Raw genomic sequence first — 21,919 nt, 5'->3', positions numbered from 1 at the left:
TTCACACAAAGGGTGGTGATTGATGGAACAAGCCGCCAGACGAGGTAGTTGAGGCAGGGATTATCCCAACATTTAAGAAACAGTTAACCAGGTACATGGATAGGGCAGGTTTGGAGGGATATGGACCAAATGCATGCAGGTGGAACTAGTGATATGTTGGATGGTGTGGGAAAGTTGGGCCGAGGGGCCTGTTTCCACACGGTATCACTCTATGACTCTAAGCAATGCTGAGCTTGTGGTGGAGGGTATGAGCGTTTAGAATGGTGGATGGGGTGTGAATCAAGCTGGCAGCTTCTTCCGAGCCAGTGACAAGCTGGAGTTGTTGGAGCTGCATTCATCCAGGCAAGAGTAGAGTATCACAAACAATTATGGAAAGTTGGATAGCGTGACCTCTTGTAAACAGACAAGTCTGATTATGTGATAACAAAACAGATGAGATATTGAATGATTACTTGTAAGCTGTCCAGGGTCTGACCTCCCAAGAGGAGCATGGGTGAAGCTCAACAGACTTCGTACTGGAGTTGGGCGCTTCAATGCCAGCATGTGGAGATGGGGGTTCTGCCAGAACCCAGCCTATGAATGCGGAGCAGAACAACAAACATCTCTAGGTGCCCACTCTACCACCCACCAAATGGAGGTCAGGGCCTAGCAGACATTGACGCAGAGACAACAACCTGGCTGCTCAACACCCGGCTTGAGATCTAACTATTCCTTGGGGGGGGGGGGAAGGAAGAGGAAGAGGAAGAGGAAGAGGAAGAGGAAGAGGAAGAAGATTACAAAATTCATGGCACTTGAAAAGAAAGCATCCCATGAAAATATTGAATAAGGGAAAGTGAAGTCAAAATTAATGTATGCAAAATTACAAGAGATGCATGTAGAAAATAATGGAAATAAAAAATGGTAAATTCCCAGGACCAGATGGTTTTCATCGCATGGAGTTAAAGGAAGTTTACCAGAAAATTGTAGCCGACAACCATAAAAAGTTTACTTGATTGGGGAACTTTTCTGACAGGAACATGTACATTCCATTCCGCTGTTTAAAGTAGGTGAGTGATATAGGAGGGAAGACTAATTAGCCTATCATCTGTTACTCGGATCTATGCTTGAGGACAGAGTGGCTGAACATCTCAACAATATCTGATCAAAGATGGCTGTGTGGATCTGGGAAGGATAGGGATTACCTGATTAATCTATTATTTTTTTCAAGCTATGCTTGTAGACAGGGTCAAGTCTAATTGTACTTCTGGAGTGCCTTTGGTAAATTTTTCCATTATGTTAAATTCATAAGAATTAAGGCAAATGGGAAATTTACGTGTTGGTTATGTAATTTTAATCTTCCCCCAAATCACCAGATGGTCCACTTGCATCTCTGGTACCACTCGATCACTGGAGTGTTCTCATTTGGCCAGAGTTAAATGGATTATTGCAGCATCTGGTCACTTGGAATCTCTCAAACACTTCAAGAATAATCTTGCTGAATTCACTGGCTAAATCCTTCCCTGCAGGCAGAGCCCCAATTGTGGATGGTATTGTTGCAACCTAGAACAGTTCTTCATGTTAAATTGGAATGTCACAATCCCTAGAACGTTGATCCTTACCTTTTGGATACAAGTTAAGCTCCATCTGAGGGATCTCTGGCTGCCTGACGTGGGGGACGAGTCTGCTTATGGACATGGTCGTAGTCTTGTCCCGAAACTTTGCCTATTTCCTTTGCTCCATAGATGCTGCCTCACCCGCTGAGTTTCTCCAGCACTTTTGTCCACCCTGCTTACGCACATGGTCAAATCAGCAATCATATGTGATAGGAGCTGAATTAAGACATTCAGCCCATCAAGTCTACTCTGCTATTCAATCAAGGCAGAGCTCCCTCTCTTCTTCTTCTTCTTCTTCTTCTTTGGAGTTTTACGGCAGCTGGCATCCACAATGTTGCATTGCTGCCACCTTCTGGCTTCACTCCACAGTCCTCATGTCTTTACATTATATCCTTTTTATAAGGCCAGAGGCCCTCAAGAAATTAAACAACACCTTTACTCCTTTTCCTTCCCCTCCATACTCTAGAATGTTCTTTTCTGATATATCTGTCATTCCAATTTTCTTAATTTCACTGATCAAAGCTCTTCTTTCTGTTTCATATCTTCTACATGCAACTAGAGCATGCTGAACTGTTTCCGGCTGATGGCATTCCTCACACAGCCCAGTAGGGTGTTTTCCCAACATTTTTTATGTGCTGTTCAGGTGAGTGTGTCCTATCCTCAATCTTGCTAATACTACCTGTTCTCTCCTGTTCCCCCCTCTTCTTGCTGTAATGCCCACTCTATTTTGTAGCGAATAGAGGTGTCTCCCCTTTGTCTCCTGTTCCCAGTATTGTTGCCATTCCTGATTTATTTTCTTCCACACAATGTGTTTTCCTTCAGATTTGATCTCCCTCTCCTAACTCCATTCTCATACCTTCTTCCCATAACTTCTGACACGTGTACTAATCAAGCAATCTGTAGGTTCACGGCAGGCAGGGTGCATGAAGAGGACGGAGAAGTCCATTCTTTTCCACTGTGGTCTTCTGTGCTTGGCTGTCCATTAATCGGAAATATAATGTGTATCAGAAGGTTTGATGCCTTCTATGACAAGTCTAAACTGCGAGTAAAAGTCTTGTATACATCATTCAAAGCTTGATTGGGTTGGGAAGCCATCCCTCTGCTTGGTTGGCATTTTATACTGCGTTTGCCCCATTTTAGTTTGAATGGACGATTCCACGTTGGTGGCATCCGTTATGAGGCGTTTGTTGGGTGACCTTTAATCAGCCTTTTCGTTCCCTAAATTAAAATCCCTCGTTAGTCTCAACAATTTGCCCATGTGACTTTCTATTGGGTAAACAACCTCCGTTATCAAGTGCTAATCTATCAAGCATTGGTAAAGCGGGTTTGCGTTGTGTGATACTAATGTGAGGGGGAAAGGAGGTGAATGGTAGATGGGACCTTTTCAAAAATAAGGAGCAGGAGAATTAGAAAATAAAAGTATACCGCGCAAACAAAAGGACAAACATTTTTTAAAGCTTAAGCTAGTTGTAAGTGTACATCGTTGTCCCTTCTGGCGAGGTGTGTGGTCGTTAGAAAGATTGTTGAGGGTTCTTTGAAAGTGTGGCTTCAGGAAGACAAGGTGCTCTGGTGGTGGGAGAGGGGTTTAACATTAACCCGCGTCGTTCTGTTTCTCTGGACAATTCGCAAGGCCATCCTCTGAGGTTGTGGGCCGACTGTAGTGAGGAGGCCTCCGGCCGGTCTTATCGCCTGCCATGGCGCAAGGGCCCAAGTACAAGATACTGAGGGAACTAGGCCGTGGGAGTTACGGTGTTGTCTACGAAGCGGTGACCAAGACCGGGGTCAGAGTTGCCGTGAAGAAACTGCCGTGTGACTCACCCGTGAACTCCGAGTTGGCTCTGCAGGAGTTCTGGGCTCTGAGTCGGGTGAGGAAAAGGCATCCGAACGTGATCTGGCTGGACGAGTGTATCCTGCAGAGAGACCGGACCATGCAGAAACTGAGCAGGGGGTCGCTGGAATCCGACAGCCACCTGCAGCTGGTTGAGACCTGCTTGAAGGGGAAGTGTTGCTTCGAACCCCGGTCCTCCCACTGCCTGTGGTTTGTGATGGAGTTCTGTGATGGAGGGGATCTCAACGACTACCTGCTGAGCCGAGCCCTAGACTGCGGACTCAACCTCCACTTCATGCAACAGCTGAGCGCCGCCGTGGCTTTCCTGCATCTCAACGCGATTGTCCATCGAGACCTAAAGCCGGACAACGTCCTGGTCGCCAGCAGTCCCGCGGGACCTGTTGTCAAGGTGAGCGGATCCGTCTCCAAACCCCGACAGGCAGAAATACGGGAAGAGAAAATTTTGCATTTCGGTAGCGCCTTTTAAGATCAACCGAAGTAACCCCTAGCCAAGCAAGTGGCTTTGACATTAAAACAACAATGCTCAGGAGGTCGGGTAGCTTTTCTGGAGAGAAATGTAATGCATAGGAAGGAACTGTAGATGCTCCTTTGGTTTTACACCGAAGATAGACACAAAAATAAAAGTATATCGCGCAAACAAAAAATAACATTTTTTAAAGCTTGAGATAGTTATCAGTGTACAACGTTGTCCCTTCGTTAGAAATATTGTTGAGGGTTCTTTGAAAGTGTGGCTTCAGGGAGACAAGGTACTCTGGTTAGAGAACGAAAAAGCTGATTAAAGGTCACCGGACAAACTGTAGATGCTGCTTTACACCGAAGATAGACACAACGCTGGAGCAACTCAGCGGGCCAGGCAGTATTTCTGGAGAGAAGGAACGGGTCGAGACCCGTCTTCAGACAATTAATGTTTCAGGATAAGAACCTTGTTTGAAGTCTGGTTACTAACGCAATGTAGGGACTGACATTTTTTTCCATTTGATAGCAAAATTACTTAACCAGGTAGTCTCTTTCAGGATGGTACACAAAAATGCTGGAGAAACTCAGCGGGTGCAGCAGCATCTATGGAGCGAAGGAAATAGGCGACGTTTCGGGCCGAACCCCTTCTTCAGAACCCTATGGCTTCCAGTCTATCTTTCAGGTTTTGCTTGGAAGGATGCATATTAGCTGGACTACGGAGATTTTTCATTTCTTGAATTTATACATGGGACTGCCATGTTACTTTGATGCACTTCCTTCACTGTTTTAGGACACTGGAACACCCCCCCAAGTGTGAAATTTAACCTGTCTAGTCTGAGGCCTTGTGTACACTTGCCTTATTTCCTATTGATTTTTTAAACATGTGTAATCAGACCTACCCATCAGCATTAACTAGTTGGGTTTCAGAGTAATGGATTGCATCGTTAGGCTGAGATCTAGTACTCTAATAATGTCAAAAACAATTTGCTTGCCTTGTGTATGTTTGTCGCTATGAAATTAGATCCATCTAAATTGTCTTTTTATTATCCAAAATTCTCTTGTTGAAATTGATCGTGTTGAGAAAGTGGATGAGTACAACTCACTCAATCCCTTGCTGTCAGATGTCTCACAGATGTGGCTCCCATAATATCTTAATTTCATTGCACGATGTTTTTATTTCTACTCCCGCAGGGGTAAAAGCAACTTAAATTTCTGTTGAGTGCCTTCGGATTGCTCCACTGTTGACAACCCATGTGCACTGACGCACTCCTATTTCTTAAAGTACTGACTTGCTTTTCTCTTCTACTCTAATACCAACAACTTGTCAAAAGAAGTTCTGTCCTACCAGGGCTAAGTATCTTGGACCATTGCTTCCACTGGGTCCTTTACAAAAGGTGATATTTGGTCACTTTTGGCAACTGTGGTAATTGTTTGTTGAAGAACCAATGATTAGTGAAACTTACTGGAGACTTTATAGCATGTCTCAATAAAAGCCAAGTTCCAAACCTTTTTCCGAATTTATAGATGGTATTAGAACTGATTGGCAACAGTCATGGGTTTAAAGAGAGAGCAGGAGGCTAAGCACACATTGGTGAGGTGCACCTGTGTTGATCAATGAGATTTTGTTACTGATCCACAGTGAGGACCGCCAAAGGTCATTTGAGGCTGGAGTTGATTTATGTCATAACTAGAGCCAGGATGTTTAGGCGCTAAAAATCTCTGAAATAGGCAGGCAAAAAGGAAAAATAAAATTACAAAAAAGGCACGAAAAAGGTTTGTTGACAGAAAAAGGCATAGAAAGGCATTTATTTCCACCACCAAAACATGGTTTAAAATGATAATTATGAAGGTATACTACATTAAATGACCAAAGTTGTCTGGTTGCACATAATTACTAGCATTTTTTTCCTTCAAATTAACTGGTGTTAAACTATGTCAGACAGAATATGCTTCAGTTGTGAAAAACGTCTTTCTACCTCAGCTGAGGTCACTGGTGCATACCTGAAATGAGCTACAGACTCTATTCATGTCACTATCTTGTGCTTAATAACTACCCTTGAGAACTTTAGCTATGTTTTGTATTTCTTCAATCTTTGTTAGCTAAAATCACTCTCACATTTTTCTTGTATATCTTTACCTACATCGCCAGGAACTTTACGAATATCATCAGTTAATTTGTTGAAAACCTGCAAGTTATTCACTAATGTTTTGCCACATTTCTCAAGGGAAGTAATAGCTTGTGGGAAGTTTGCAAAATTGGAAGCAATAAACACAAGATCACAATGGAGGGGCTTTTTCTGCATGATTTTACTGACGATCCTGACTGCAGCAGATTCTTCTTCTTCAAAACAGTTGACGATTTCTTTTATCTTTTCAAAATTTGCAGTTTGGTAGAGTACAGCAGAAAGCCATGTACCCCACCTAGTCAACAGGCTGAGGAGGTAGCGGAATCTCTGGTGTCATTTCCTTGAACAACTGCATATGTGATGGTGCTTTGAGGAAGATTTTCTTGACATTGGAAACTAGGCGATCGACATTTGCATAAAAGCTACGTATGTGCTCGGCAATTTTATGAAGTCCTTGAGCTAAGCATGTCAAATACAACATTTTGGGGAATAAAACGTTAGGAGCACGAGCAGCTTTTTACATGTATGGAGCTGCATCGGTCACAAACAGAAGAACATTCTCGTGTTTTATACCTTCTGGCCAAAGAACAGCAAGTGAAGATGTAAACAACTGAGCAATAGTTGAGCTGTTTGACTTCTCCAATACTTCCGATGTCAACAAATACTCCTTTGATGGTTGACTTGCCTCCAGTGTACCGATGACCCCATTGGCAACATATCTCCCCACAGCATCGGTTGTCTCGTCTATATGACCCAAAATGTAGGGGAGAGAGAAGAAAAAGAAAATAATCAGAGAATAAGAGAGGGTGGGTTTCTTAAATGTGTATATTTTAATGCTAGGAGCATTGTAAGAAAAGTGGATGAACTTAGAGCCTGGATTGACACCTGGAAGTATGATGTTGTGGCGATCAGTGAAACATGGTTGCAGGAGGGCTGTGATTGGAAACTAAATATTCCAGGATTTCATTGCTTCAGGTGTGATAGAATTGGAGGGGCAAGAGGTGGAGGTGTTGCATTGCTTATCAGGGAAGATATTACAGCAGTGCTTTGGCAGGATAGATTAGAGGGCTCGTCTAGGGAGGCTATTTGGGTGGAACTGAGAAATGGGAAAGGGGTAGCAACACTTATAGGGGTGTATTATAGACCGCCAAATGGGGAGCGAGAATTGGAAGAGCAAATATGTAAGGAGATTGCAGATATTAGTAGTAAGCACAAGGTAGTGATTGTGGGAGATTTCAATTTTCCACACATAGACTGGGAAACACATTCTGTAAATGGGCTGGATGGGTTGGAGTTTGTAAAATGTGTGCAGGATAGTTTTTTGCAACAATACATAGAAGTACCTACTAGAGAAGGGGCGGTACTGGACCTCCTGTTAGGAAATGAGATGGGTCAGGTGGCAGAGGTATGCGTTGGGGAACAGTTCGGGTCCAGTGATCACAATACCATTAGTTTCAATATAATTATGGAGAGGGACAAAACTGGACCTAGGGTTGAGATTTTTGATTGGAGAAAGGCTAACTTTGAGGAGATGCGAAAGGATTTAAAAGGAGTAAATTGGGACAGTTTGTTTTATGGGAAAGATGTGGAAGAGAAATGGAGTACATTTAAAGGTGAAATTTTAAGAGTACAGAATCTTTATGTCCCTGTTCGGTTGAAAGGAAATCGTAAAAATTGTAAAGAGCCATGGTTTTCAAGGGAAATTGGACACTTGGTTCGGAAAAAGAGGGAGATCTACAATAGTTATAGGCAGCATGGAGTAAATGAGGTGCTTGAGGAGTATAAAGAATGTAAAAAGAATCTTAAGAAAGAAATTAGAAAAGCTAAAAGAAGATATGAGGTTGCTTTGGCAAGTAAGGTAAAAGTAAATCCGAAGGGTTTCTACCGCTATATTAATAGCAAAAGGATAACGAGGGATAAAATTGGTCCATTAGAGAGTCAGAGTGGCCAACTATCTGCAGAGCCAAAAGAGATGGGGGAGATATTGAACAGTTTCTTTTCTTCGGTATTCACCAAGGAGAAGGATATTGAATTATGTGAGGTAAGGGAAACAAGTAGAGTAGCTATGGAAACTATGAGGATCAAAGTAGAGGAAGTACTGACACTTTTGAGAAATATAAAAGTGGATAAGTCTCCAGGTCCGGACAGGATATTCCCTAGGACATTGAGGGAAGTTAGTGTAGAAATAGCAGGGGCTATGGCAGAAATATTTCAAATGTCATTAGAAACTGGAATAGTGCCGGAGGATTGGCGTACTGCGCATGTTGTTCCATTGTTTAAAAAGGGGTCTAAGAGTAAACCTAGCAATTATAGACCTGTTAGTTTGACGTCAGTGGTGGGCAAATTAATGGAAAGAATACTTAGAGATAATATATATAAGCATCTGGATAAACAGGGCCTGATTAGGAACAGTCAACATGGATTTGTGCCTGGAAGGTCATGTTTAACTAATCTTCTTGAATTTTTTGAAGATGTTACTCGGGAAATTGATGAGGGTAAAGCAGTGGATGTTGTGTATATGGACTTCAGTAAGGCCTTTGACAAGGTTCCTCATGGAAGGTTGGTTAAGAAGGTTCAATGGTTGGGTATTAATGGTGGAGTAGCAAGATGGATTCAACAGTGGCTGAATGGGAGATGCCAGAGAGTAATGGTGGATGGTTGTTTGTCAGGTTGGAGGCCAGTGACGAGTGGGGTGCCACAGGGATCTGTGTTGGGTCCACTGTTGTTTGTCATGTACATCAATGATCTGGACGATGGTGTGGTAAATTGGATTAGTAAGTATGCAGATGATACTAAGATAGGTGGGGTTGCGGGTAATGAAGTAGAGTTTCAAAGTCTACAGAGAGATTTATGCCAGTTGGAAGAGTGGGCTGAAAGATGGCAGATGGAGTTTAATGCTGATAAGTGTGAGGTGCTACATCTTGGCAGGACAAATCAAAATAGGACGTACATGGTAAATGGTAGGGAATTGAAGAATGTAGGTGAACAGAGGGATCTGGGAATAACTGTGCACAGTTCCATGAAAGTGGAATCTCATGTAGATAGGGTGGTAAAGAAAGCTTTTGGTGTGCTGGCCTTTATAAATCAGAGCATTGAGTATAGAAGTTGGGATGTAATGTTAAAATTGTACAAGGCATTGGTGAGGCCAATTCTGGAGTATGGTGTACAATTTTGGTCGCCTAATTATAGGAAGGATGTCAACAAAATAGAGAGAGTACAGAGGAGATTTACTAGAATGTTGCCTGGGTTTCAGCAACTAAGTTACAGAGAAAGGTTGAACAAGTTAGGGCTTTATTCTTTGGAGCGCAGAAGGTTAAGGGGGGACTTGATAGAGGTTTTTAAAATGATGAGAGGGATAGACAGAGTTGACGTGGAAAAGCTTTTCCCACTGAGAGTAGGGAAGATTCAAACAAGGGGACATGACTTGAGAATTAAGGGACTGAAGTTTAGGGGTAACATGAGGGGGAACTTCTTTACTCAGAGAGTGGTAGCTGTGTGGAATGAGCTTCCAGTGAAGGTGGTGGAGGCAGGTTCGTTTTTATCATTTAAAAATAAATTGGATAGTTATATGGATGGGAAAGGAATGGAGGGTTATGGTCTGAGCGCAGGTATATGGGACTAGGGGAGATTATGTGTTCGGCACGGACTAGAGGGGTCGAGATGGCCTGTTTCCGTGCTGTAATTGTTATATGGTTATATGGTTATATGGTTATTGAGATCCATATTTTGTGTCATGCAACTTCATCTCTAATTTTCTGCATAACAATGTTGAAGTTGCTGTCGACATAATTTTTCCGTAATGATGACTAGCTAGGTATATGTTCCTCTGTGTATTTCTCTAAAAAACCACTGAGAGATTTGTTTTCCAATTTCCACGGTGGAATTCCAGCATCAATGAATGCTTTGCACAGATCACTCAAACTCAGATTTGCGACTGGAGCCAGCTGTTGTGAGGCGACAAGCTTGCGTATTTCCTACCTTCAGTTTCTCTGCCGCCGACTTGTGTTTAGCTGTCTGTACATGCTGGGAGACGAAATATTTATTCTCATGATTCACTGCTTTCTCACATGCTTTGCAAAACAGCACACAGTTGACTGTAGAGAATGTATCACTCCCGTACATTCACGACAAGAGGAAAACCCCCCAATCCTTGGACAATCGTCAGCTGACCCCCTCCCCCCCCAACCAACACTTCACACCTACTCACAGCCTGACTCCAGTTTGAAAAGATTGGACCCTTCCCCACTTACTCCTCCCCAATCACCACTTCACACTTACTTAAAGCATAACTCCGGTCTGCAAAGACTGGACCCTTTCCTACGCACCCTTCTCCAATCACCAATTAACACTCATTTACAGCCGGGTTTCGCCCTGGTGGTGTAAATTTTCTTGTAAGTTATGTTAACACGGCAAAATAAGGCTGATTTAGTCTCTATTGTGAAAAAGGCATTATCTTCCTGAAATCATCAAAAAAGGCATGAACAGGCACTTATGGCATTTATGGCAAAATCCTGGCTCTAGTCATAACCAATCTCTCAAAGTACTTAATTATAGTGGAAGGTAGGCAAATGCTGGAGAAACTCAGTTGGTGAGGCAGCATTTATGGAGAGAAGGAATAGGCGACGTTTTGGGTCGATATAAGTGCTACTGGACGGTAGTCATTAAGGCAGGTCATTACTCCTCTTAGGAACCAGTGTGATGGATACGGTTTTGAATCGGGTGAGAACCGCAGAAGTGAGAGATTGAAGATATCCATGAATACTCCAGACAATTGGTCTGCACGGGTCCCTAGTCATGCATGCTCTCTTGCTGGGTATATTTTTTGTGGATTCACCCTCTTGAAGGATGCTTTGATGTCAGCCTTGGAGACTGGGATCACAGGGCTGTGGGGGCTTGTGTAGGTGTGCTGTTCTCTCTTTCAAAGCGGGCATTCAACTTGTCTGTAAGTGATGCATCATTTCCACCTGCAGCTGCCCAGGTTCACCTTGTAGATGGTGATAGTGTGCAATCTCTGACACAGCTGTTGAGCATCTGCATGCGTCTCCATCTTGGTTTGAAATTGTCTCTTGACACTTTAGAAAGTTATACCTGGACTTAATGTTTGAGACTGGACCACCGGCCTTAAATGCCACATGTCAAGTCCTCAGCAGGTTACAAGTCTCCAGATTCAACCAGGGCTTATTGTTGGCAAAGACGGGGAATGTTTTTGTAGTAATGATTATGTTGGTAAACGTGGTAGATGCAGCTAGACCTAGTTATTTTTAATCATGGTGTTTTGATCAGGTCATAAACCTTTTAACTGCAGTTATTAAAGACTAATGTTCAATATCCTCGAGAGAAGATATAAATTTAAAGATGCTTATTACTACGTGTAGAGTTATGGGGAACAAGTAGGACAGAGTGAATTAGTCATGATCTTTGCCGTTACATTCCTTTTGGTAGCAATGTTTTCTATAAAGCGTGCAGTCAAAAGTATTTTCATGTTTTGAATTGAAATTGCAATGCCACATGGAATTTGGCAGCCAATTTTTCCATAAAACATGGAGTCAAAATTCCATATGACAAACTCGCAGGGCAATATGTTTGCTAGAGAACACCAAATACTGGAGTAACTCGGCGAGTTGGGCTTTGATAGGCGGGATGGTTGCAACAAAGGTCTGAGATAAGGAATGTTTGAGATGGGTTTGAAGCATGGAACATTGTAAAGCCAGAGGGGGGAAATTGGCAGGGGGATGGGGAGAAATAGGCGGGACTCCAGATGGGATACATGTGAGAGAAGCAGAGGGGGAAAGGGGAGGGGTGGGGTATGTGAGAGGTTACCTAAGATTGGAGAATTCAATGTTTATGATTCCTTGGATCTGTTTTTAATTGTATTGGATTTGGATAAATATTGGTCAAAGCATGGAGGTAACATTCCACTTTTCTGACCAAGTGAAAAAAGCTCAGTTATCTGAAGCACACATTATCTGAAAAAATGCTCCTCTGACAATGCAGCATCCCTCAATACTGCTCTTTTTATTGGAGTGTCTGGATGGGACTTGGATCTTGATTCAAAAGCTTCTTCTTTTTCTTCTTTCGTGTGGCGTGCACAGCCTAAAGTTGTTGGACAACTTTTTCTATTTGATCTTCCGTTTGTGCACGTCGAGTTGATTGCATTAGTCGAAACAGGGCGGACCACGTGAAGGTTGCAATCTTCCACCCCGATTCAAAAGCATGCCTTCCCAACAGAGCCACAACTGACACCAAGGAAGAGCTTGGGAAAATAATTCTCCATTCTTGGACAATGGAAGTTCTTTGTATGGACAATATTCTTGAAGTGGTTTGAAGCCCTGCATTGATGGATTTGACAGTTCCTGTATTTGGTGTCGGGTTGTTATTTACTTTCAAGATTTAATAAATGTGAAAAGCAAAGGTCTTGTTTTTAACAACTGTAATAGTTTTCAAACTGCTGCTCAGGGAAGCTGACACTGACACTGGCAAATGGGAACTCTTCTCTTTGTTTCAGGTGGCTGATTTTGGCTTGAGTAAGTGTCAAAGCAAAGGCAGTGTGAGCCAGTGGCAGGTGTCTGAAGCCTGTGGTTCCGATTTCTACATGGCCCCTGAGCTCTGGGAAGGGCAGTACTCGAACAAGGTGGACATCTTTGCCCTTGGGATCATCTTCTGGGCCATGATGGAGAGACTCACTTTTCGAGAAGCAGAGTCTGAGAAAGAACTGTTGGGTGAGTTTTGGGGAAGGGGTTTTAAACATGGGATTGTTCATGCAAATGGGAAGTAGAATAAGGGAAATGCTGCATATACAGATTCAGATTCAAACTTTATTGTCATTGTGCAGTGTACAGTACAGAGGCAACGAAATGCAGTTAGCATCTCCCAAGAAGAGCGACATAGAATATGAGCAATAAATAAATAAAATGACCACTGACCACTGAATGACAACTGACCACTCAAATCCAAGAACCACTTGCATTTACCCTGAATTTAATCTTCCAATAAGCATTCGAGGGAATTGGATCTAGAAAGTAATGCATGGGAATTTTTGCTTTCTGGGCCACTGCATCAGCAGTAGAAAGTGAGGAGCCTTTTTTTTTTTTTGCTCTCTTTCTCCTGTGTTTCTTTTCTTAATTTGATGTTATTTGTAGCAGGCTGTTTACTCATAGGCTTAACCACTGCTATTTTTTTATTTTTTTTTACATAAAAAAAAAAAAAAAGATTTTCCTGTATGAATAGAGATGTCACCCTAGGAGCGTCAGCTTCTTTTCGTGTCCATCTTGTTACAAATGTTGACCTCGCTGTCATCGTCCATCCTGAAAAGGACACAAGCTTCCGGCGACAATCAGTGGAAGCCATCACTTGTCGCAATAGATGATGGTGGTAGCAGAATTAGCACAGGATACTTCTAGTTTCCAGCCCCGCGACGTGGACGCTTCTGCTATAGGGCCGGAGCATCTGCTGAAACAATCTGACTCTAGCGTGCGTACCCCTTGAGTCTCTGAGTTTGAGTTACTGTATTAAAGTATCTTGGCAACAATGTGACACCACTTCATGGAGACACAATGTATTAATTACTGGCTTCTCACTGTTTTGAGGTGTGATGAAGGGTGAGGTAGTAAATGTGCTTGTACCACCAAGTATTTGTTTCCGAATTAACACGCAGATCCTCTTTCCTCCCAAACCAACCATCTCTTTGATGGGAAGGGCAGATCTAGTATTCTCTTTCCCCTCCAGCATGTCTGCCAGCATCATGTTTGCTTCTGAGTGTGGTCTAGTCTCAGGCCATAAGTTAGTTTCGCACGAGTGATTATGGTAAAGCCGTTTATTAGGAAGCGTGAGACTAATTAAAAAAGAAAAGAATCTCTCATCCTGTGGCCTTCACTCCATTAAGTGGAATAGAAATATGCTGCAGTTCTTCCAACAGTAATGTCCCAGATCCAGATCAGAAACTCTATCCCAAATATTTCTGCAATTTAAAATTTATATAATGAGATTTCCCATTGCATCTTTAAATCATCTAGGTTCAAATGACTTGCTGGGTTTCACAATTTGTCATCAGGGAGTACTCTGAGACGGAAAATGAATTAGAAATCTAATTGGTTATCCATTATACAAATTGCCCAATTCATTTTATCATTCTGGGGACCCGATGTTGTTAGCATTTATTGCCTTTCACTAATTGCCCCTGAGCTGAGACAGTTGAGAGTTGATGATGTTGATGGTCTGGAGTCACACACAGGACAGACCAGGTAAGGACGGCAGATTTTCTTCCCTGAAGGGCATACGATACAATACGATAGAACTTTATTTATCCCAGGAGGGAAATTGATGTGCGAACTGTCATAAAAACAAAATATACATGACACAAAATACATGAATCATGAAATTAAAGTGAGGAGTGGAAAGGCTCGTCAATTCGAACCACATTAGTTTTTGTGACGATGATAGTTTTGCATTTTTTTTCCAGATTTATTTAATTACTTGTTTTCAATTCCTTACTGCCAAGGTGGGGCTTGAACACTTGTCTCTGGCTGTCAGCTCAGTAACATTAATCACTGAGCAGTTAAAGTCATCATGTTTAAGAAAGAACTGCAGATGCTGGAAAAATTGAAGGTAGACAAAAATGCTGGAGAAACTCAGCGGGTGAGGCAGCATCTATGGAACAAAGGAATGGGTGACATTTCGGGTCGAGACCCTTCTTCAGACATCACATCACATTAAAGTAATCACATCAGTGAAAAGGAAATTGACTTATTTTTCTACAGTTGCACATCTTTTCATGGGGTGGATTTTATCCAGGGTAATTTCTGTTTCCCTGGTATAGAACGGGACCTTCAGCCCAAAATGTCTGCTGATTATGATTCCAAGATAAATTAACCTCTCCTGCCTGCACATTATCTATATCCCTCTAATTCCCTGCATATCTATGTGTTTATCTAAAAGCCTCTTGAACACCCCTATCTGCCTCCATGACCACCCCTAGGAGTCCATTAAAGGCCATAATATATAGAACATAGAAAATAGGTGCAGGAGTAGGCCATTCGGCACTTCGAGCCTGCACCGCCATTCAATGTGATCATGGCTGATCATCCAACTCAGTACCCTGTACCTGCCTTCTCTCCATACCCCCTGATCCCTTTAGCCACAAGGGCCACATCTAACTCCCTCTTAAATATAGCCAATGAACTGGCCTCAACTACCTTCTGTAGCAGAGAGTTCCAGAGATTCACCACTCTGTGTGAAAAATGTTTTCTCATCTCGGTCTTAAAGGATTTTCCCTCTATCCTTAAGCTGTGACCCCTTGTCCTGGACTTCCCCAACATCGGGAACAATCTTCCTGCATCTAGCTTGTCCAACCCCTTAAGAATTTTGTAAATTTCTATAAGATCCCCCCCTTAATCTCCTAAATTCTAGTGAGTACAAGCTGAGTCTATCCAGTCTTTCTTCATATGAGAGTCCTGACATCCCAGGAATCAGTCTGGTGTACCTTCTCTGCACTCCCTCTATGGCAATAATGTCCTTCCTCAGATTTGGAGACCAAAACTGTACGCAATGCTCCAGGTGTGGTCTCACCAAGACCGTGTACAACTGCAGTAGAACCTCCCTGCTATACTCAAATCCTTTTGCAATGAATGCTAACATACCATTTGCTTTCTTCACTGCCTGCTGCACCTGCATGCCTACTTTCAATGACTGGTGTACCATGACACCCAGGTCTCGTTGCATCTCCACTTTTCCTAATCGGCCACCATTTAGATAATAGTCTGCATTCCTGTTTTTGCCACCAAAGTGGATAACCTCACATTTATCCACATTATACTGCATCCGCCACACATTTGCCCACTCACGCAGCCTATCCAAGTCACCTTGCAGCCTCCTAGCATCCTCCTCACAGCTAACATTTCCCCCCAGCTTAGTGTCATCCGCAAACTTGGAGATGTTGCATTCAATGCCCTCGTCCAAATCATTAATATATATTGTAAATAGCTGAGGTCCCAGCACTGAGCCTTGCGGTACCCCACTAGTCACTGCCTGCCATTCTGAAAAGGACCCGTTTACTCCTACTCTTTGCTTCCTGTTTGCCAGCCAGTTCTCTATCCACATCAATACTGAACCCCCCAATACCGTGTGCTTTAAGTTTGTATACTAATCTCTTATGTGGGACCTTGTCGAAAACCTACTGAAAGTCCAGATATAACACACCCACTGGTTCTCCCCTATCCACTCTACTAGTTACATCCTCGAAAAATTCTATAAGATTCGTCGGACACGATTTACCTTTCGTAAATCCATGCTGACTTTGTCCAATGATTTCACCACTTTCCAAATGTGCTGCTATCCCATCTTTAATAACTGACTCTAGCAGTTTCCCCACTACCGATGTTAGACTAACTGGTCTGTAATTCCCTGTTTTCTCTCTCCCTCCCTTTTTAAAAAGTGGGGTTACATTAGCTACCCCCAATCCTCGGGAACTACTGCAGAATCTAAAGAGTTTTGAAAAATTATCACTAATGCACCAACTATTTCTGGAGCTACTTCCTTAAGTACTCTGGGATGCAGCCTATCTGGCCCTGGGGATTTATCGGCCTTTAATCCATTCAATTTACCCAACACCACTTCCCGACTAATCTGGATTTCACTCAGTTCCTCCATCTCCTTTGACCCGCGGTCCCCTGCTATTTCCGGCAGATTATTTATGTCTTCCTTAGTGAAGACAGAACCAAAGTAGTTATTCAATTGGTCCGCCATATCCTTGTTCCCCATGATCAATTCACCTGTTTCTGACTGCAAGGGACCTACATTTGTTTTAACTAATCTCTTTCTCTTCATATATCTATAAAAACGTTTGCAGTCAGTTTTTATGTTCCCTGCCAGTTTTCTTTCATAATCTATTTTCCATTTCCTAATTAAGCCCTTTGTCCTCCTCTGCTGGTCTCTGAATTTCTCCCAGTCCTCTGGTAGGCTGCTTTTTCTGGCTAATTTGTACGCTTCATCTTTTGCTTTGATACTATCCCTGATTTCCCTTGTTATCCACGGATGCACTACCTTCCCTGATTTATTCTTTTGCCAAACTGGGATGAACAATTTTTGTAGTTCATCCATGCAGTCTTTAAATACCTTCCATTGCATATCCACCGTCAACCTTTTAAGAATTAATTGCCAGTCAATCTTGGCCAATTTGCGTCTCATACCCTCAAAGTTACCTTTCTTTAAGTTCAGAACCATTGTTTCTGAATTAACAATGTCACTCTCCATCCTAATGAAGAACTCAACCATATTATGGTCACTCTTGCCCAAGGGGGCACACACAACAAGACTGCTAACTAACCTTTCCTCATTACTCAATACCCAGTCTAGAATAGCCTGCTCTCTCGTTGGCTCCTACATGTTGGTTTAGAAAACTATCCCGCATACATTCCAAGAAACCCTCTTCCTCAGCACCCCTGCCAATTTGATTCACCCAATCTATATGTAGATTGAAGTCACCCATTATAACTGTTTTACCTTTGTTGCACGCATTTCTAATTTCATGTTTGATGCCATCCCCAACTTCACTATTACTGTTAGGTGGCCTGTACACAACACCCACTAGCGTTTTCTGCCCCTTAGTGTTTCGCAGCTCTACCCATATCGATTCCACATCCTCCAAGCTAATGTCCTTCCTTTCCATTGCGTTAATCTCCTCTCTAACCAGCAACGCTACCCCACCTCCTTTTCCTTTCTGTCTATCCCTCCTGAATATTGAATATCCCTGGATGTTCAGCTCCCAGCCTTGGTCACCCTGGAGCCATGTCTCCGTGATCCCAACTATATCATAATCATTAATGGCTATCTGCACATTCAACTCATCCACCTTATTACAAATGCTTCTTGCATTGAGACACAAAGCCTTCAGGTTTGTTTTTACAACGCTCTTACCCCTTATACAATTATGTTGAAAAGTGTCCCTTTTTGGTTTTTGCCCTGGATTTGTCTGCCTGCCACTTTTACTTTTCACCTTGCTACCTATTGCTTCTACCCCCATTTTACACCCCTCTGTCTCTCTGCTCACACATTTAAGAACCCCACCACCTCTTATTCTCTGTTTATTATTGTTTTCTTCTTTCCCCCCTACATGTTGGGTCTTTCCTTCTCTGCCTCCTGCCTCACACACTGTCTACTAGCTTTCTCTATTTGAGTCCCTCCCCCCAACCGTTCTAGTTGTAATCCATTGTTTAGAAAAAAAAATCTTTCCCTACATATCTCCTTTTAACCCTGCTGTGTTCGCCTTGAAGCTATGACCTCTGGTATTTGATATTTCCACCCAGAGAAAAGGTTCTGACTGTCTGCCCTGTCTATTCCCTAATTTTTATATAGTTCAAGATACATTTATTTGTCACATGTGCCAGTTGGCACAGTGAAATTTGATCACCATACAGCCATACAATAAAATAAAGAACACAACACACGATAGAGTTCAACATAAAACATCCCCACACAGCAGAATCAAAAGTTTCCCACTGTGAGGGAAGGCACCAAAGTCAGTCATCTTCCTCTGATGTTCGCCTGTGGTTGGGGCCTCCGGAGCCCTCCGCAGTAGCCGCTGCGGGCAGCCCGCCGCTCAGGCCTGCTCGCCGGGATGTTGGAACTTCAGTCGGAACGGGAGGCCAACCTCAGCGACTTGGACTCCAAATCGGCCGCTACCCACCGGAGTCCGCAGCTCTTGACGTCCCCAGGCCACGCTGGGCGAAGATTTAACACTGGCGGCCCTCGGCAAAAGGCCCCAGGGACCCCGCGATGTCGGTCAGCGCCGCCCATGTTGGGAGCTCCGCGAACCACAGCCCTGCAATGTTGGAGCAGCGGCCCAACGCTCCGGAGCTTCAAACAGCAATCCAGATTGGCATCGCCCACTCCGCCGCTGCTGAAGCTCTGGTCTGGTCCCCGATCTCCGGTAGGAAAGGCCGCCCCGATCCAGTTGGTAGGCCGCGAGGTGGGGGGGCGAGGCCGCGATTCGGAGAAATAGTCGCATCCTCGCCAGGAAGCGACTGGGAAACGTTCCCCCTTACCCCTCCCCCCCCTCCCTCACATAGAAAAACAAAAGAATCCCCAAACAAAACTATCTAGACAAACTAAAATTTAAAAAAAGATAGAAAAAACGGACAGGCTGTAGGCAGAGGCGCCTTCAATGTAGCGCCCCTAGACCTATCAGGCCCCCCTTCAGTCTCTGACACCAGAGAAAATAATCCAAATCTGTACAAACTCTTTTTATTGATAATACCCTTTAATCTAGTTACCTCTGCATCTCTAAAGCCTCCACATCCTTCCTGTAAGGGGATGACCAGAACTGTGCACAATACTCTAAATACAACGTAGCAGTTAGTAACAATTAATATTTTGTGAATTGAGAAACCAGAATTGTTTAAATGTTGGAGTTGATGTGTTCTGATGCAGAACTGATTCCTGTTGGATGTCAAATCTCAATTGGGCAGCAGCAAAATTGAACTGATCTAATGTGAGGCAGAGAATGATAATTCTCATGTTGTAGATTAGAGGGGGTGCGGTTATAGTTACAGGAACTAAATACTAATCCAGAATATTTGGGGCTACTTTTGCAGGCATGTATCTATCTCGAGGACGTCACTTAGTTCCAGTGGGAAAGGCATTGATGGAGAATCCCAGCCTGGAGCTTGCAATCCCTATGAATAGTAAAAGATCTCTGAGCAAAGGTATCCAGAAGCTTCTGCAAGACATGTTGGCTTATAACCCCCGGGAGCGACCTGATGCTTTTAGTCTTGGAGCTCAAATTGAGCAGGTTATTTTCACCGGAGCAAGGCTGAGGATGTAATGGCAATCATTGCAGGTTGCTACTTTCCTGCAGTTCTGAAAACAATGGGAAGAAATATTCATCTGTATTATTACAACGGATTCTGGCTATTACAACATATTCTGTCTTTTGTATGTAATTGTTGTATTGGGTGCATCGTTTTTTTTCTTTTTTTTGCCTTGCAAGCTGCAGTTCCATAGATCTTGAAAGGTTTGTGATTCTTGATTCAAAGACTGCTTTCAAAACACTTATTTCCCCAGAGAGAAGCGAAGGACTTAATTTAAAAGGCTAGGCTGAGCTTTGAACAGCCACTCTTGTCAAAGAGTGCCTGTTGAAAGTTGGATGTCAGAGTTCCAGACACTTACTTCACTGACTCGCTAGGAAGCTAATCAGTTCTGCTGACTTCACCCGGTGCTGCTGATCAGAAGCCTGGGGTCGGGTCATCTCCGAGTGGTAAATTGTCTTCGTACTTGATCTATTGTCTAGCTTCCTGGGACCTTTCCTCTTCTCCTGTTGGGTGAATAAATAATTGGTGCTCTTTTGATCTTTGTGTATCCATTTTTGAGGTGGATGGACTTTGGTGCTTGTTTTCCAGTAACGCTTGCTGTAACTCATTGTGCATCTCTAGATGGCACTACCTTGTGGCAATTCTGGCTACTTCTGCTTTGTAATGCTGGAGTAAAGGGCAAAGTAGGGTAATACAGTGAGTGAAGAAAAGGTTTGAATATGTGATACAGACATCTGCCCTGGCATTCCTTTTAAGAATCTCTCTCGTAGCCTCAGCTGCTCTTGCTTTTGAATATGTTGTGCTTTCTTGCTTTTAAAAATAATAATAATAATAATAATGAGCTTAAGTAAGTTATCAATTTTTTGAGTAGATTCTGTCCTGAGAATTTGGTGCTTGTGGATGTTCCGTTCATGTTTGAATCACACTGTGGAGTGGAGTGTGGGGAGGATTATTGGGGAATGAGATTATGTAATCTGATTTGAATCCTTCTGATTCTTGAGTTTTAATTTGCTGTAGTATTCCTACGTACATTATTGGTATTAATAAAGTATCTTTCTCTGGAACCTATTTTGTGGCAATCTGTATTAGTCCATGTCAGCAATTCATTGCAACAATGCTAGGTGCAGAGATAAACACGGCTGAAACAATCTGTGTTGAAAGATTACAGGTCAAAAGGTTGGTTGCAAAAATACAGATCCCAACATCTGTGCATTAATTAAATGTCAACCTTTGCAATTAGATTAGATTAGATTAGATTAGATTAAACTTTATTAATGCCCTTATTCAGGGGAAATTCTGATGTCCAATTCAGTCATGCACAACATATTCCTTCAGTGTGTGACATCGGGTCCTTTAAAGTGTGGTTTGAAAATGCTTTCATGGAAAAATATTTTAAATTCATGCAGCAACTTTGGATGAGAAGGAAATAAATTCTTCCCTTTGTTCTGGTCAATAATTATGCTTCTGACAAAGGGTTTCGACCCAAAACGTCACCTGTCCATGTTCGCCAGAGATGCTGCCAGACCTGCTGAGTTACTCCAGCACCGTGTGCTTATGAATAATTATGCTTCAACAGACATTACTAAACAAAAATCCAGCAAATCTTGCTTCTTATTCCTATGCTACAAGACCCAGTGCTGCCTGTGTCACGTTTTAATTATCTTGCAATCATCTCCTCTGGGCCAGAAGGATCTGACCTTGAATGCCTCCATTAATTTCTGCCTCCAAGCCAGATATGATCATGATCTTCCCTTTCACTACCTTTGCCTTCATGTCCATTCCTTTGGTTGGGCATCTTCACTGCAAATTGTTGACTTTGTTCCTGTTGCCTGAGTTGCTGAAATTCTCCCCTGGTCTCTACTCCTCTCTGGGTCAATTCATTGCAACTTATCAACACTGCCTTGTTCCTACCTATTACCTTGTCAACTTTCAATGCTCTGCTCACTTTGGACTAAACCCAACATTATTATTAAAACTGGAGGGTGGTACTGTTGGTGGCAAACGACTTCACCTGCTCTCTGATGGCACCGCATGCCAGTGAAGATCAGACCATAATTTTCAGACAATCAGTGATATTATCCCTGGATATCTTTC

At 42.8% G+C, this 21,919-nt stretch overlaps 1 protein-coding gene across 1 annotated transcript; it reads left to right on the top strand.

The window, feature by feature from the left end:
- The first annotated feature begins 3,059 nt into the window (after positions 1–3,059).
- On the top strand, positions 3,060–20,742 carry LOC116973540 (serine/threonine-protein kinase PDIK1L-like). The gene is made up of 3 exons (XM_033021722.1): positions 3,060–3,829; positions 12,529–12,742; positions 19,610–20,742. The coding sequence occupies exons 1-3, from the start codon at positions 3,287–3,289 to the stop codon at positions 19,837–19,839; spliced, it is 987 nt and encodes a 328-aa protein (XP_032877613.1). The 5' UTR covers positions 3,060–3,286; the 3' UTR covers positions 19,840–20,742.
- The last annotated feature ends 1,177 nt before the right edge of the window (positions 20,743–21,919 follow it).

Source organism: Amblyraja radiata, chromosome 5 (assembly GCF_010909765.2).
Source record: "Amblyraja radiata isolate CabotCenter1 chromosome 5, sAmbRad1.1.pri, whole genome shotgun sequence".
In the NCBI taxonomy this organism is placed as follows: Eukaryota; Metazoa; Chordata; class Chondrichthyes; order Rajiformes; family Rajidae; genus Amblyraja; species Amblyraja radiata.
This window is presented reverse-complemented; position numbering and strand designations above follow the sequence as displayed.

What these genes read in the sequence shown, in the direction of transcription:
- LOC116973540 (XM_033021722.1), top strand. Translation starts at nt 3,287, where the DNA reads ATGGCGCAAGGGCCCAAGTACAAGATACTGAGGGAACTAGGCCGTGGG. An exon ending in CCGCGGGACCTGTTGTCAAG is followed by an intron (nt 3,830 to 12,528) that starts GTGAGCGGATCC and finishes TCTTTGTTTCAG; the next exon opens with GTGGCTGATTTTGGCTTGAG. An exon ending in GTCTGAGAAAGAACTGTTGG is followed by an intron (nt 12,743 to 19,609) that starts GTGAGTTTTGGG and finishes CTACTTTTGCAG; the next exon opens with GCATGTATCTATCTCGAGGA.